Source organism: Podarcis erhardii (assembly GCF_964252035.2).
Source record: "Podarcis erhardii genome assembly, chromosome: 7".
Classification (NCBI taxonomy): Eukaryota; Metazoa; Chordata; class Lepidosauria; order Squamata; family Lacertidae; genus Podarcis; species Podarcis erhardii.
In genome coordinates, this window is record NC_138511.1 from 46,633,957 (window position 1) to 46,651,677 (window position 17,721).

A 17,721-nucleotide genomic window follows, 5' to 3' on the forward strand; every position below is an offset into this window, starting at 1 on the left:
GCCGGCGGAGCTTGCCGGCTTGCGCAAGCGCGTTGGCGGACGCTGAGCATTCTTGCGCCCCTTCAGGAAGGCTTGGGGAAGTGCGGCGGAGAGGACCATCGTCGGTTCGGCGAAGGGGCGTCATGGCGGCGACGGTGCAGCAGCAGGGCAGAGTCAGCCTGAAGGAGCAGCGCTACGACCGGCAGCTCAGGTCGGCCTGGAGGGCGAGGAGGAGGAGAACGAGGGCTAGTTGGGCGCAGCGCAGGGGGAACGGCTCGCCTCGCGTTGCCACTTGTAGGGAGGCGGGTTGGGCAGGGGGCTTGGAGAGGCTTTGCAGGGCAGGATCCTTCCTTGGCTGTTTCCTAGGGGCGCCGCTCAGGGGACTCTCCTCGGCGGCACCGGAGCCAGGACGCCCTCCACCTCCTCCCGCCCAAGGCCTCTCTCTCTCGGCTAAGCCTAGGGGTTAAAAACAACAGCGAACAGCTCCCTTAACAAACTTTTACAAAGGCAGTGTGGGTCTAGTGGTTACAGCGTCTGTTCAGGACTGGGAAGACCCAGGTTCAAATCTCCCATTGGCCATGGAGCTCAGTGGGTGATCGGGGGCTTCTTACGCTGGACAGGTGCACCCCACCTCCAGCAGAGATCTCTCTCCTTCCTATGCCAGATATACATCTCAGGGACTCGCTTCACTTTTAACAGATGCCTCTTCTTCCCTAGCAAGTTCTGGTGTAACTTTTATATTGTTCCCAGCGACAGCCAAAAAGCCTCTGACCCAAAGGAGCACTTTGTTGTGTGTGCAGGTTTAAAGCTCTCTGCGTACCCTACTTCACTGGCTTGTTATGATGATGGAAGGGGAAGACCTATGTTCACATCAGCCTGAGTTCCTTGGAGCTTTAAGCACAGTATAAACATTACAAATAATGCTTACAAACCTCCTTAAAGTGCTCAAAAACCATACTATATTTTCTAACTTGAGTCTGTTAGAAATCAAGCTTTCTCCTTCTTTTAGCCAATTGTTCTATCACTCTGACAGATTTGTATTGTGCTCTTCCTCTGAGGAGTTCAGGGCCACATCATCATAGTATTTCTGTTAGGTGGCTGAGGCTGAAAGATGGTGCATAGTCCAAGACCACCTAGTAAGTTTTGTGGGATTTTGAACCTGGATCTTTCTAGTCAAAGTCTTAACACCTGTAGTCCTCCATAATACATCCCATTATCCCTGATTATTGGCCATGTTGGCTGGGGCTTCTGGGAATCGAGAATCCAACAACATCAGAATAGCTATTTGTTCCCCAATCTTGATCTAACACTATAATTACTATACGAAAGTTTCTGTCCTGTTCCATTTTCAAGACTAGCCACTTCTCATTTCATCTGTTAGTTGTTTTTTTAAGATACTCAGTTCCATGCTTATATAAAGAAGCAACACCTAACAGTGATGTTCTGAACCATTCTTTATCAATGCATCAATTTCTTGTATGCATCCTCTCTCAAAATTTGAATTAGGAATGTTGATGATGTCTGTGTTTTTGTGTTGCAGATTATGGGGTGACCACGGACAAGAAGCTTTAGAATCTGCACACGTTTGTGTGATAAATGCAACAGCCACAGGAACTGAAATCCTCAAAAACTTAGTTCTGCCAGGTATAAATAAAAACAAATGTGCAACTTTCATTGAGTAGAAAAGTTGTAATTTGGTGTAAGCACCATGTTTATTTGTTTCTTCAAGGTGTTGGATCGTTTACAATTGTTGATGGGAATCAAGTCACCGGTGAAGATGTTGGCAATAGGTAATGTGTGCACCATAGTTCTGAAAATGAACGAGTGTGTTTAGGTGTGGGAGCTGAGTTGCTTGCAAACCCATAGGGACACTGCTGACATCTAAACTATATGATCGGCAGGTTGGGAAATGTTCTGTCTGTACCAGGCCTATTTCAAAATTACCATTTAAAATACGTGGGAAGAATTCAGTGGGGCTCTGAGGAGCACAGTGCTGTAGCATGTGGGGCAAGTAAAGATGTGGCTATGCAGAAACAGCTGGGAATGTGCTCTTGGTTGGTCTTTGGCAAGTGTGACTTGTTATAAGCACTGATAAATTAATTGGTGCTTAGAGTAAGCCCAATTGGGACTGATTGGGTCCTGTTACTGCATTCTTCCACTGTCTCAATGTTCTGCTGTTGATAGGGCCATAATCACTTGAATTACAAAAATCCAAAATATTAATTCCAACAAGAACATTCCTCTTGGAGAGAGGAAATGTGTTTGGGCTGTTTTCTTGGAGTACATTCCATAAAGTGATATATTTTATTTTGAGAAATGTTTCATCAAGTTAAAACTCTGAAATGTGTGGTTGCTTTTTCTGCTTTTTTTTAGTTTTTTCCTGCAAAGAAGCAGCATTGGCCAGGTAAGAAAATATTAAATGTGCTGTATTAGGAAAGTGACTCTGTATTATTTGAGAGACCATCTTATCTCTTACCTATGCAGTAGGTCACTGTAGTCTACAGGATAACTTCTCCTAAAGTTCCAAAGAGCTCAAAAGCCCACTCCACAGTAACTTGGAGCAGGGATTTCAGTATGGCAACCCCTGTTCTATGGAATAAAGATATGACAATAGCCCACTATTTGCACTTTCCGGAAACAGTTGAATACATTTTTGTTCTGACATGTTTTCCCAGGTGAATGAATGGGTCTCTGCCATGGGTGTCCACTTTGAATTGTTAAAAAAATTATCTGTTGTTGTTTTCTGTGTTATGTTTAACTGTTTTAAGCTGTTTCATTCTGTTTTGTACATTGCCTTGAAACATGTTTATGGAACGTGATTAACAATAGCAGTACATTGGACCTACCTGGTGAAATATATTTTACTTTCTCTTTCATAATAAAGAGATTAACAGTGCAATCTCATACATGTCTACTCAGAAGTAACTCCCAATGAGTTCAAAGGGATTTACTTCCAGATAGGAGTGAACAGAATTGCAGCACATAACTAAATAATATAACTAAAATACAGATAAACAGATTGCAAATTATGTAAGAGCCAATCAGAACCCTTACAAATTCACACAAATGCTTGGAAGAACTTGTTCTAATTAGTTCACTCAAAATTAAGACTTCTTAGCCACCTGCTTGCATGCAAAGTTCAGCATGTTCTACCCAAACAGAACTTTGGTCATTTCCCCCTCTAGCTATGCTAGTGCCTGTGAGAAAGTAGAGCCCACATCAAATTCCATTGTCCTCTTTTCTCTGCACCACTTTTCATCAGCAGTACATAACCTGACGACTCCATGTGTTGGTAACCTTGAAGCTGGGGTACTGTAATGTGTTCTATGTGGGGCTGCCCTTGGATCTAGTTCTTTGTATGTTGACTTAAATGTAAATTCCACCATAATCAGTAGTAGTAGTAGTAGTAGTATCAATGCGCACCCTTTTCCCTGACAGGGACTCAATGCAGCTTACAGATAAAAATAAGAAAAGCTAAAAATATGGGACAGCGAAACAGTCATTAAAAGCAATTAAATGTTGATAGAGAATCAAAACTATATATATACAAATAACTGAAATAAAAACAGCACAGCACAGCCATTTTATTAAAAGCAGCCAGTTCCTAAAAACCTTTTGGAACAAGAATGTCTTGTTGACAGAAGGACCTATTGACAGAAGGACGGCAAGGAGAGAGCCAACAAGGAGAGGGAACATCCCTCTCTGCATCCCCACCAAACACGCTTGTGAGAGAAGTTTGTAAGCATCCATAGGATTGTAGTCATAACAGTCTAATACTTCCAATTGTTATTTTTAAACAGAATCGAGCCCAGTGCGCCACAGAACTATTACAAGAATTGAATAATGATGTCTCCGGAAATTTCGTGGAAGAGGTTTGTAGCAAACATCCTTGTGTATACTGGAGTGTTGGCAATTGGAGAAGTATAAAAGAGAAGGTTGTATGTGCATGCCACCTATAACCTTGGTATGCAACTAGAGAATTACAAGTGAAGGCAAATGGTAGCCAAGCCAGCTGAGTTCTGTAGCATCCTGTCTCCTCCACAGCACCCTTTGTCATCACTGCATCACACTGGAAAGGTCTGATGTGAAAAGTTATCATCAGCCACACTTAAGTAGCAAATCCTGTTCATGTTGTGTGAATTGATATTATAGCAGAGCATAGATTTACTCCAAAAGTAGGGTGAACTTGGCAGTTGTTAATGCAGCTTTAAAACGTGTGCATGTGACAGTGAATCTTGGCCAAATTGTGCCATACAGTTATCACTGTTCTGTGCACAGTGAATGAGGTAACTGCTATGTTTATGTGGTTGATGCCTTGATTGATGCTTGAATGTGACAGAAAATTCCAGGGGTTGATTTGTTCATATCTATAGGATTTAGGAAAATCCTAAATTGGAGAGGAGGGGGGTTAAGTTAACCTTAGTCCTACATATATGTGCATATTAAAAGTAAGTTTGCAATTCATGCACTTAGCCCAATAAGTGAAACTAATGTTTAATATTTCTATAAGTAATTGCTTAATGATCTAATATGTATGTGTCTAATGCATTTTCTTAAGAATCCAGATAAACTTCTGGACAATGATCCTTCATTTTTCTGCCGGTTTAATATAGTGATTGCAACTCAACTCCCAGAGAGGTAAGCAAGAATCAAATTAACATTATCATGTAAAATGCAAATATTCTTCAGGCTTTTTCAATGAATATGTAAATTACGTGAGAAAGCTAGTGTATCATCCTTGTTTTTAATGCTTACATCCAATTGATTTCCATTATGTTTGAGCACAATTCCATTTAGTTAAGTTGTGTTTTCCTCTAGGTATTGCCATTCCACTGAAACCAAAAAAATACACACTTGGCTGGGAAATTCACTAGATAAGGGCCAAACTAGATGTTCTAGAAACCTGAGTTCTTTAGGTATTGCAAAAGGGGTAGGAGTGGAAATTGTGTCCTTGCAACCTTTCTCCTTAGATGTTTTGTCCATACCCGACCCAGAAAATGTGTGCATGGGAATGAAGTGGGGGTTGCAAAGGGAACGTGCATAAATTATTTCTGCCCTTTGCTTTGTAGTAGAGAAACAACAGTCTGATTTCCCAGTGTTGCATTTGTTTCTAAATGCTTTGTTTGGCCCTAAGGAGATCTGCTGTGGTAATCAACTTGTTAACGTACCATTCCTTATAAAGGAATTCTCTACTTAATTTGTGGCCTGCATCTTGATAAAGGAGTTCAGTCATCTCTATACTCTGATAAAGATTCAGAAAAAGTTGCTACATTGCTCTCTATTTTTCATAATATACTTAAAACAATAAATTTGAATTATTTAAGATACACTATATCTTGAGGTGCTGGTTAAAATAACTTTTGTGATTACTTAACTTTATGTTCAACAGAAATATAGGCTGTGGACTGCTATTAAAGAACAAAATATTTCTTTTTTGCAATAGAGCAGTCACTCTCTCTCTCTGTTCTCTTGTTCTGACTCCATATCTTAATATTTTTCAGTACATTACTCAGGCTTGCTGAAGTCCTTTGGAATTATAACATTCCGCTGTTAGTTTGTAGGACTTATGGATTAATAGGATATATGAGAATCATTATTAAAGAACACCCAGGTAAGAGATTCATTTAATAATTAAGAGCTTCTCCTACGTTGGGGTAATCAACATGGTGCCTTACAATTATTGTTGGTTTCCAGCTTGTATTGACCAAGCCAGTGCGGGCAGTGGGCAGGGTTGATGGGAGTTGTAGTCCAACAACATCAGAAAGATACCATGTTGGCCACATCTGCCTTATAGCTTATACATGCCCATCTTTTAAAATGTTATTATTATTGAATTGTAACATGACAGATTTTTTGAGACACTTCAGTGTGTTTCATAGTGAGTGAACATACTAAAAAATAATAATCTAGAAATGGATTGTGATCATGTAGTTCATCTTGTTGGTAGCAAAATTAGATGTAAAATCCAGTCCCAAGCTGTAGATCTGACTACCTCTACTTTTTATTGTATGCCATTTCTCCAGCAAATAGTAGGTTTTTCCAGAGGGGAACGGGCATTACTCAGTGGTAGCATTACTCAGTGATAGCATCCGCATTGTAGGTTCAATCTCTGGCATTTACAGGTAGGTCTGGAAGAAAACCCTGTCTGAAATCCTAGAAAACATTGCCTATCAGTGTAGATAACACTGAGCTAGATGGACCATGTTGATAAATAGCATGTAAAGTTGAATATGTTATCATCAACTTTTCTTTCAAATCAAAATCTCTTTCAATATTTTGATAGTTGTGGAATCTCACCCAGACAATGCATTGGATGATTTGAGACTGGACAATCCTTTTCCAGAACTGAAGGAGCACATTCAGTCTTATGATTTGGATCATATGGAGAAAAAGGTTAGTATAAGCTCTGTGTTCTGTCTAGCAATATGGGTGCAGGCTTTAGAGACAATCCACACACTCATTTTAAGAGAAGTGGCTTACAGGCTGTAACTAATGCCTACGAAAGACTCTTTTTAAAAATAGTGCTTTGAGTTTGAGACTTGCAGTGAATTCACCTATTCTAGTTTCTGGTTTTAGTTTGAAGAATTTAATGCTGCAGTAGAATTCCATGAGATAAGCAGTGTGAAGCCTGTTTGAAGAAAAAAATTGCTAAGCATACTTTTTGAACCAGAGCCTTCATTACAGGTTTGCTTCTCCATACACTTCCAACATAAGCTTGTTGTAAAACCACAGCGAGTAGCCCAAGAAGCATTGAATAGCTCAAAATAACTAAATCATTGATTATTATTTAAGGCTTTATGGCCACACCTGAATGCTGTTGGGATTTTAAACCAGAAGAAAATTCTGTGTCTTCACTAATGGGCAACTTGCAAAGTCACATGCAAACTCATAAAGCTGAGGAAGTTGTGTGGGTTCTTCAGATCTGTTGCACAATTTGGAAGAATTATTCTGCAAGTATGTTAATGACACCTGTTTATTGAAAGCAGTTCAGTTAATTTATCTGTTTTTGTTGAATGCTGAATTTTTGTGGTGCATTGAACCTGTACTTAGTTCAACAGCTTCCATGCTTCAGGGTTGCTGTATTCATCTGTTTAAAACAAGTATAATTTTGCATTTGCAGGAACACAGCCACATTCCATGGATTGTGATCGTATCCAAGTATCTAGAAAAATGGCATAATGAAGTATGTAGACACCATGGTAATATTCTAACATGTTGGTGCTTTCTTTTCAGCCCTATGGAAATTAAGCTTCCCAAAGAAGCTTAAGTGCTATTATTATATGTTTTAGGACAGAGGCTGCAGTCCGGTGTGTGGCTGGCTGCTTAAATCCTACTGACCAACTCAATTTAAACAGCCAGATTGTGTGTAGAAATGCAGTTAAAAAGCAAACCAGTTGAGTGCTCTCCAGATATATTTATTTGGAACAAAAATGTTTTTAAAAATCTGGTTGCATATAGGCAAAGTACCTGCATGGGAATCCCCCCCGGATTCAGTAATACCCTATTCCCTTGTGTTCTCCTTTATCCCTCACCCACCAATTTCAGCATGTAAGTTCATGGGCAGGCAGTTGTTTCAGGCAATTGAAGGTCTGTATGCACTTCCCATATCCCTATTCAGACGCCATTTTCTGCCTCACAAGTTACTTGTGTTCCAGGTTGGCCTGTATTCTGGGGAGTGTGTGTGTGGGGATAGGGCTCAATTGAACCTTGTATGATTCCGTACCTGGGTGCTGCACCAATACACAACTGTATCAGGCACTTGCCTTGATTTATCGTCTTTGATTAAGCTTGAGATCCTGCTGCTGTTTTTGTTAAACATTGATAATTGCTTTTAATGTAAATGTTAAAACAAGTAAAGATTTCACTTTATATAAATTAAAAAGAACATCAATGCCTGGATAGCTTACCCCTGGTCAGACATAGTTAGAAATATGGAAAATAGTGCCCCAAAGAACAATTTCTGCTATTTGCTGGAACACAGATGCATACTTAATACTCTCTTGCTAGTTGGCCGCTCTTTGTTTTTACATAGTTCACATATATAATTTTCTATTTAGAACAGTGGACAGATGCCTAAGAACTACAAAGAAAAGGAAGCCTTCCGAGAGATGATTAGGCAAGGTAATGTCAAGCAAGAGCTTATTAGCAATATACCAAAGGTGCAGTATTTTTAAATACATTTTTATATATTAATATGGGGGGCGGGGCGGCTAACCTATGGCCTCCAGATGTTCTTGAACTTCAAGTCTCATCAGCCCCAGCCAACATAGCCACTGGTCAGGGATCAGGAAAATTGTAGCATCAAGTGGGTCAGGGTGCTCATGAGTTAACCCAGGACTTAGCACTATATGAATGAGCCTTCACAAGTCTAAGTGAAGCATCACGCTCTCACACTCTGTCCCCTTTCATCCTTGGTAGTGGCGCCCGCCCTGTGGAACGCCCTCCCATCAGATGTCAAGGAAATAAGCAGCTATCCTATTTTTAAAAGACATCTGAAGGCAGCCCTTTTTAAAAATAGTTTATTTTAATATTTAATTTAAAAGTTTTAAATATTTAATGCTGTATTGTTTTTAACACTCGATTGGGAGCCGCCCAGAGTGGCTGGGGTATAAATGATATTATTATTATTATTATATTATCCTGCTGCTGGGTTTAGTTTCACTTTCAAAGAATCTTTGCTTAGCATTGCTTGCAAGCCAGGGGCCCATATTTCAAGCTAGCAATGCTTAGTTTCTAAAGGAAATCAACTTCAAGATACAGCTTATAAAGCTGTCCTGTTTAAATAATCATTTTGTTTGTGTTTTAAATCAGGATCCCTAGATTGTACACAGCACTACAAAACTAAGCAGAAATCTTCCTCCCGGGATATGGGAGGTGTGTGAGCAGGGGCTTCACTTTGGAGGTTCATCTATGTAGAACTAAACAATGGTTTAGCGTTGCAGCTTTATCTTGAGCTCTGTTGTGCTTTAAGAATACATGTAAAATATGCATAAATGGTATTACTATTTTTTTATCATCACCATCATTAATGTATTAATCTTAGAAGCCACTATCTCAAGGCAATTTACATAAAAATGTCAGAAGTATCAACTTTTAAGAGAACCTGACAAAGTCATTTGAATTTTAAGGAGCTAAATAATAATGAAGATCATCTATGTTTAAAGTCCTGCTTTTTCTATTCTTATTAGGAATCTTAAAAAATGAAAATGGAGGCCTAGAAGATGAAGAAAACTTTGAAGAAGCTATTAAAAACGTGAACACAGCTGTAGCTGCTACTAAGGTAAAATAAGATTCCTCCACAGTATTCTAGTCGCATAATTACTGAATCCTTTGTTGGAAATTTTGCTTAAATTTGTTCCCCCCCCCCCGCCCTTCCTTTAGATACCAGGTTGTATTGAAGACATTTTCAGTGACGATCGTTGTATCACTCTTTCAAAGCAGGTAATAAACACAAACAGCTTGCTTCTGTATTCTGCTTATCTAAATAGAAAAAGTTAGTGTGATATTTTTGTTTACCCTTAAGAGTCCACACTTTTGGATCTTGGTTCGAGCTGTAAAGGAATTTGTGGCAAAGGAGGGTCGAGGAAATTTACCTGTCCGGGGCACAATTCCAGATATGATAGCAGATTCTAGTAAATTTATCAAGCTGCAAAATATGTAAGTATTGTCTGTTTTTCACTTTATATTGTATTAAATATTGAATGATAAATCAGAGAATTGTAGACTTGGAAGGGGATCCCAAGGGTCATCTAGTTCAACGCACTGCAATGAAGGTATATGAACTAAAGCATCCATGGCAGATGGCCGTCCAACCTCTGCTTAAAAACCTCCAGGGAAGGAGAGTCTGCCACTTTCTTAGGGCCTGTGATCCAATTGGACTAGCAATATCAGCATGGGTGACACGACAGTGTAAGACAGGGTATAGCAGCTGTATAGAAGCACATGTAGATTTGAATGATTTTTGTTGTTCCATGATCTCTAGCATTTCTTCCTTCAGAGCTCAATAAAAGGGAACCAAATGTGTAATTGTTTTCCCCGTAGTATTTTTTTCAGCCACAAACGAATTGCCAATGCACCATTACCTGTAGTTCACTTACAGGGCAGTTCTCAGAAGTAAGTTCTGGGACTACAATCTTTAGAATGCTGCTCATTCCACTAACTACTTAGCCGTAAAGGTATTTGTTCCCTTAACTGTGTTCATGTTCCTGATAAGTGAATTCAAGCAGATGGCAATATTAATAGTTTTCAGTGGCTGTTTCTCACATGCCTGTTTTGTACAGAGATTCCTGTTTCGGTACAAAAACATATAAAGTAATAATGACCTTCTAAGTATCAATTTTAATCCAAATAGATCTTAGGAAGCTGGCGCAGTCCCTGTCTTTTCATTTGTCTTTGACAATCTGTAACATGAGAATGAATATTGATGTAGATGAAGCCTACTGATTTCTGGAATTGGTCTTACGTTTTTGCCCCTTTTTAAAAAAGATATCGTGACAAAGCTAAGAAAGATGCCGAAGCTGTGGCTAACTATGCTGCCAAGCTGCTCCAGTCATTAGGCAAGGTGAGCTAATGAAAGTTATGTTTTGAATCTTCTGTCTCTTTAATCTTCCTTCTCTATCTTAACATGGAAAGCGGCTCCTATATAATGACCCAATCTAAAGAGCTAATGATCTGTACTCACAGGTTTGTACTTGATCGACAGAACTGTTGATAATTGCGAGTAGATTTTTTAAAAAATGATAAAATCACATATTGTGTTGGGATGGTAAAGGTAAAGGGACCCCTGACCATTGGGTCCAGTCGTGGCCGACTCGGGTTGCTGTGCTCATCTCACTTTATTGGCCGAGGGAGCCATTGTACAGCTTCTGGGTCATGTGGCCAGCATGACTAAGCCACTTCTGACGAACCAGAGCAGCGTACAGAAACGCCATTTACCTTCCCGCCAGAGCGGTACCTATTTATCTACTTGCATTTTCGAACTGCTAGGTTGGCAGGAGCAGGGACCAAGCAACGGGAGCTCACCCCGTTGCAGGGATTCGAACCGCCGACCTTCTGCTTGGCAACTCCTAGGCTCTGTGGTTTAACCCACAGCGCCACCTGCGTCCCGTGTTGGTATGGAGCCTTTAACTAAAAGACACCACTGTTCATGTGACTTTCCTTGTTTCATTGTGACTGGGATGAATGTTACAGCCGTGAAAATTCATGGAAGATTCTAATTCCTAGGAATTGTGTGATGGAGGCATCCAGTAAAGTGTGGACTAACATACTCACTGTCCCAAGGCTGGGTCACATGGTACCAAAGCATCAACTAGTTCCTGAGTCTTTGCCTCCACTCCAGTTCCTTTCCTTCCTTTAAACAGAATATGTTTAAACTGCTCCTCACTCCTTTGTTTTTGTTTTTAATTCTTACCTTGCCAGTTCTTTGATTCTTCTTATTTTTTCTGCCTATTTTTTCTTTCCCCCTTCAAAGTTAAAAAATAAATAAACCCAAACTCTTCCCCCACCCTATGCTTTCCTGCCTTTTCTCTCTTGCTGGCATCCAGTGGGAACAAAGACCAATGTCTTTCTTTCCCTATGGCCTTATTTTCTTTTGTGACGTTGGAGCAGCTCATCCAACAGCAGAAATTTCATCACAAGAAAATCATTACCACATAATACCATTTTTTTAAAAGATAATGCAACAAAGCAGTTTACACCAAAGCAGCAAATTTATATTGAGCATACACTTTCTTTTTTATATATATATTTATTAAAGGTTTTTTGATTACAATACAAATAAATAAACACAATAGTACATATCATAGCATATTTTCTTATCTTCTTTGGACTTCCTCACATCTCCCGCTCCAGCGTTCCAAATTATAAAACTTAAACCAGCAATTTATCACCTTGTTTCCATCCTTATTATCTAATTTTCCAATGTTGTATCTCAGATTTTAGATACGTTTATTTCATACCTTAAAAAATTAAGCTTAGCCTAATAGTTATCCAAAATTTGTCTTTTCCTAAATTTAACTTATCTTCATAATTCATTTCGTCTATTTTAATGGTGCCTAGATTTATAATCTAGCATCCTTCTTAACCTTCATACAGTTTACAATATTTTTGCATACACTTTCTTAAACACTATCAGTCTTACTGAATCAGGGCAATATTCCTCAATTTTCTTGTCTTATTTGCTACTTATTCTTATGACAATGCGGAATTAGGAGAAAGTGGCTGCTTAATAAGATTATTCTACTTAAATAAATGTGACTTCAAACATCTAATGAACATTTTAAAAACAATTGTGTTAAGAGAATTGGCATGTTAACATGACACTTTATTTCATAGGCACCAGAATCTATTTCTCAGAAAGAACTGAAACTACTTTGTAAGTATTCATGGTTTTCTCTCAGCTTATACTGTGTTACATTGTCTTTGTTACTGTGTACTTAGTTTTTCCACACATGGCTTCTCCATTTTGGCTTTATTTTTGTTAAATAAATCATGACACATGTCATTTATTGTTCATCTGAGGTTGCATTTACCTAATTTTAAGATCTGCTAAGGAACAGATGATTGTTACTATGTCCTGATATGTAAAACAGAATTAATAGAGGGTGTACTTTCTTTTTCACATGACTGTATATGCATAAACATTTCTGTCTCTACAGAGTTTTTGGTGTCATTCTAGTGCCTGGAGAAAATCTATCTTTGAAGCATCTCACATTAGCGTTTCTGTGGACCAGGAGGTTCAAATCCTTACAAAGCCACTAGAAATAACTCAGTGAATTTTATATAATTGCCAGGTTTATCCTTTTTTGTTTTGTTTTTTGTTTAAATGATTAGGTTTCAAGGGCTAGTTGTTTTTGTTTTTTAAAAATGCTATCCCTTCATTACACATACTTTTCTCTCTTATCTTCCTTCCCAACTCTATTTAGGCACTAATTCAGCATTTCTTCAAGTAGTGCGGTGTAGATCTCTTTCTGAAGAGTATGGTTTGAATACTTCAAACAAAGATGAGATCAGTAAGAACATGACTTTATTATCTACAGTCTTCTTTTACTGTGTTTTCATCTGCAGACAGTGATGTGGAAATAATGACCTGAAAGGGATTATGTCATTCTGTTGTTTCCTTTGTTTCTGCTGTAACATGGAAAATGGAATTGGGATCTTAGTTACGGGGAAATGTGTGACCCCAAAGTAGCTTTGATCTTTGTGCCTTATTATAGATGGGATATGCTAATGGTTACAGCAGTGATGAGGAGAGTGAAAGTGCAACTTTCTTCTGCTATTTCTTGGTGAAAACAAATTTCAGAAATTATTTTGTTAGATCTGTAGACATACATGAACCATTCATGCTGACTTAGTAGGGGAAATTCTCAGGGGAAAAACCTCAAATGCTTGGCACATGATCAGTCCTTCCCTTTGTTTATTTTAAAACATTTTAACCCTCTTATCACAATGAGCCCAGGGTGAGATATAACACAACAGAACTAAAATACAATGTAACAGCAGCATAGTGATATAAATACATGCAGAGCAGAAAACAAAACAGCTTATAATGAATTTTAAGAGGGAGAATATTCCACAATTGGGGCTCTACAGTGGAGGCTGTTAAATGGGTTGCTGCATAGCAGATATCATACCTAAGTGGAAACATTAACAGGGCTCCCCCCCCCCGCCCCCCGATTTTAATTCACCACCAGGAGAGAAGGTACATATTTAGCTCTCAAGCTGTTTAGGGCTTTATAAATTAATACAAGCATCTTACCTGGTAGCACATGGGTAGCCATTTTTGCTCCTTCAGGACCAGTGTTAACATCATTCTGGTATTCCAATCTACTCAGTAATAAGGTGGCTGCATTCTGCATAAGCTGCAGCTTCCAGACCAGCTCCAAGGGCAGCCCCATGCAGAGCACATTACAGTCATTTATCTGTCTATCTGGGAGGCTTCCAGCGCACAAGTCACTGTGGCATGGCTATCCGTGTCCAGGAATGACCGTAGCCGACAAATCAGCCAAAGCTGTAACAGGCACTCCATCTTGTTGGAGTTCAGTCTCAGCTTGTGCAGCCCACCATTGTATCCAAGCCCAATCAAGAACTTGTAGACTACACCTGAGTCAGATGCCAAGGAGAACAAAGCTGGGTGTCATCAGTGTATTGATGGCACCCTGCCCTCAAATCCCTGATGGCTTCACCAGTTTCATACAGATGTTACATAGCATGGGAGACATGACTGTATGTTGGGAAATCTCACAGAGACCCAGCAGCTCTTCCTGAAGACTACCTGCCTGAAATCCACCCTGCAGGTTGGAGTGGAACCACTGTGTCTTCTGACACCCAAGCCACAGAGCTGTTCTAGTGAAATACCATTAATTATATAAAAAACTGCTGAGCAATCCAAGGGATGTTACTGAGCTTCATTCCTCCTTTTCTCTTAACAGAGGTCATCCATCTAAAGAGACCCAAGACCATTTTGGTTATGAAACTGGGCTGGAACCCAAGAATGGGTCTAGATAATCATCTTCATCCAAGAGCTGAAGTTCGGTGGCAACCACCCTCTTGAGCACTTATCCCAGAACATAGACCTTAGCAACTAGGCAGTACCTATCACAGCATTTGAGGGACGCGGATGGCGCTGTGGGTTAAACCACAGAGCCTAGGACTTGCTGATCGGTAGGTCAGCGGTTCGAATCCCCGCGACGGGGTGAACTCCCGTTGCTCGGTCCCAGCTCCTGTCAACCTAGCAGTTCGAAAGCACCTCAAAGTGCAAGTAGATAAATAGTGACCGCTCTCCGGCGGGAAGGTAAACGGCATTTCCGTGTGCTGCTCTGGTTCGCCAGAAGCAGTTCGTCATGCTGGCCCCATGACCCGGAAGCTGTCTGCGGACAAGCGCCGGCTCCCGGCCTATAGAGCGAAATGAGCGTGCAACCCCAGAGTCGGTCATAACTGGACCAAATGGTCAGGGGTCCCTTTACCTTTACCTTTTATCACAGCATTTGGGTCCCCAAACGCCAGTGTTGGTCAAACACATTTATGTCTGTTGACTTTAATTCACAAACCATACAGAGATGTTTGTGTAACCAATTTCTTGTGAAAATGAATTTCAGTTCAGGTGATTTTAGGATTTTTATAAAAGCAATGCAACACTTTTCTTCAGCTTATTGTTACACAATTAACACTATTTTTCCCTTAAAGTTTCCCATATGGATAACCCTGATAGTGAGATGGTGCTGTACTTAATGTTACGAGCTGTGGATAGATTCTTTAAACACCATGGGAGATATCCAGGTAAATTTGATTTTAATATTGCCCAGTTTGCAACACTGTTAGCAAAATATGTGTTTAGTACAATGAATAAATTGAAAATTTCCTTAAGTGGCCCTTGGGTATAACCTTAATAATATTCTGTGTTCATAAATATATAGATTAATTGTGTGGTTGAGGCATATACCATTATTATGCCTCTATATATTTTACAAATTAGATTACAGAGATTTATTAAATCATTTGATTTTTTTAAAAATTATCTTCTCTTACAAAAATTATATCTATGTACAATTTTTAAAAATCATTTCCAGGTGCTTATAATTATCAAGTGGAAGACGACATTGGAAAACTGAAATCTTGCCTCAACAGTTTTCTTCAGGAATATGGATTACCTGTAACAGTGAAGGATGATTACGTTCATGAATTGTAAGTACTATATAAAATAAAAATAAAGTTTTCCTGGGTTTTGTTTTGGTATTACAAATTTTACAATGTTGTTTTTCCGGTGTAGTTGTCGCTATGGAGCTGCTGAGCCACATATGATTGCAGCATTTTTGGGAGGTAAGAAATACTATAATTTCAACCAGTTCTTCTCTAGCGGTACACTTATTAGCACGTGAAAAAATATTACAGCTTTATATTCTCTTTTTTAACACTAGTGGAAGTTTTTTCACTTGTCTTATTAATTACCGTATTTTTTGCACCATAACACTCACTTTTTTCCTCCTAAAAAGTAAGGGGAAATGTCTGTGCGTGTTATGGAGGGAATGCCTACGGGTGGCATGCCTACGGATTTTCCTCCTCTAAAAACTACAGTGGTGCCCCGCAAGACGAACGCCTCGCAAGACGGAAAACTCGCTAGACGAAAGAGTTTTCTGTTTTGGAGGTGCTTCGCAAAACAAATTTCCTATGGGCTTGCTTCGCAAGACGAAAATGTCTTGCAAGTTCCTGCGGGGGTTTTTTCCTCCCCCCCCTTTTCCTAAGCCGCTAAGCCGCTTATCAGCTGATCCGCTAAGCCGCTTATCAGCTGATCCACTAAGCCGCTAATAGCGCTAATCCGCTAATCCGCTAATGGGCTTGCTTCGCAAGATGAAAAAACCGCAAGACGAAGAGACTCGCGGAACGGATTCTTTTCGTCTTGCGAGGCACCACTGTACGTGCGTGTTATGGTCGGGTGCGTGTTATAGAGCGAAAAATACGGTAATTTATGACTCCTTTTATATCCATCTCAAGACAACTTACAGACATACCATAAAACAATAACATAGTTTGATGTAAGAATAATAGAATCATAGATTTGTAGAGATGGAAGGTGCACAATGAAGTGTTCATTTTGAATTGTTTTTAAACCTACTTGTCAAAATTAAAATGTCTGTGGAATATATAGTGTTTGGAATACATGCTATGTAGAATTCAAGATATGAGATAGTAGTGTATTTGACTCAGCTATGATAAAAACAATGTATATCATTTCCAAAACTGAAATCTTTCCAATGTGTACACATTGTTCAAGGTAAGAAACATGTTGTAGACTCTGCTTTACTGTGACTACAGATATTATTTAACAAGGTTCATGGGTTTTGCTGTATGCTGCTTTGAAGAGTCTATATATAAAGCAGTATAAAAATGTCCTAAAATTAATAAATTGTTTGCTCTCTACCACTGAGTGAAGTTGGCTATGGGAATTGTTATGCTCTATTTTCAGTTCACTGGCATAAAGTGGCAGTTGAAGAAAAACAATTTTGTATTGCATCAATTGAGTTATGAAGTTCTAACTTTGTTCCTTTCTCTTCCAATTCCCCTGCTGTTTTACAGGAGCTGCTGCTCAAGAGGCTGTGAAAATAATTACAAAACAATTTGTAATTTTTAATAACACCTACATTTACAATGGCATGTCACAGACATCTGCAACATTCAAGTTATAGGCTAAGCACAGTACATTGTTTAAAACTGTGGTTGCATTTAATTTGCAGTTTGTTCTGTAAATGATTGCTGCTATATTTGCTGCCACGTTCCCTTCTTTGTAATTTTTCCCGATTATTAAATGTTCTTCTGAACTGTAATAAATATTTTTATCTTGTATTTTAATAAGAGGCACTGGAATAGGTTGACTGTCATCACTATCAACATCATATTATTTTAGATGTAAGCAGCATTTTTCTTCTGTGCTATTGGGAGTGGGACCCAATACAGACCATTGCTATTAGCCTGCTCATATCACTCCGAAAAGTGTTTCTTAACCTATGTGTTAAATAAATACCTCTTTGAAGCAAATGTACAGCAAATAATATGGAGTGTTGTTTTCAACGTAAACTGCTTTTGTTCAGAAAGAGGATTTTTAAAAAACCAATGAATACACTAACGCACTATGCACCTTTGAATATTATTAATATATTAAACTATGAACAAGATTTAAAGCATTCTGGAAGAGAATGTGTAGTAATAGCAATTTTAGAAACTGCTGTTCTTGGTCTTCCCAATATATTT

At 39.0% G+C, this 17,721-nt stretch overlaps 1 protein-coding gene across 1 annotated transcript; it reads left to right on the plus strand.

The window, feature by feature from the left end:
• The first annotated feature begins 42 nt into the window (after window positions 1-42).
• On the plus strand, window positions 43-17,508 carry NAE1 (NEDD8 activating enzyme E1 subunit 1). Its single transcript, XM_081871951.1, has 20 exons — window positions 43-190; window positions 1,520-1,623; window positions 1,709-1,769; window positions 2,353-2,383; window positions 3,780-3,851; window positions 4,538-4,617; window positions 5,481-5,590; window positions 6,263-6,372; window positions 7,100-7,162; window positions 8,037-8,100; window positions 9,168-9,259; window positions 9,361-9,420; window positions 9,503-9,636; window positions 10,465-10,540; window positions 12,313-12,352; window positions 12,903-12,989; window positions 15,163-15,255; window positions 15,546-15,660; window positions 15,746-15,795; window positions 17,050-17,508. The coding sequence occupies exons 1-20, from the start codon at window positions 123-125 to the stop codon at window positions 17,157-17,159; spliced, it is 1,620 nt and encodes a 539-aa protein (XP_081728077.1). The 5' UTR covers window positions 43-122; the 3' UTR covers window positions 17,160-17,508.
• Window positions 17,509-17,721: the final 213 nt, after the last annotated feature.

Bases quoted from the DNA above. Each gene is read 5' to 3' on its own strand.
- NAE1 (XM_081871951.1), top strand. From the start codon at position 123: ATGGCGGCGACGGTGCAGCAGCAGGGCAGAGTCAGCCTGAAGGAGCAG. The intron at 6,373-7,099 runs GTTAGTATAAGC...TTGCATTTGCAG, and splicing joins TGGATCATATGGAGAAAAAG to GAACACAGCCACATTCCATG. The intron at 15,256-15,545 runs GTAAATTTGATT...AATCATTTCCAG, and splicing joins ACACCATGGGAGATATCCAG to GTGCTTATAATTATCAAGTG.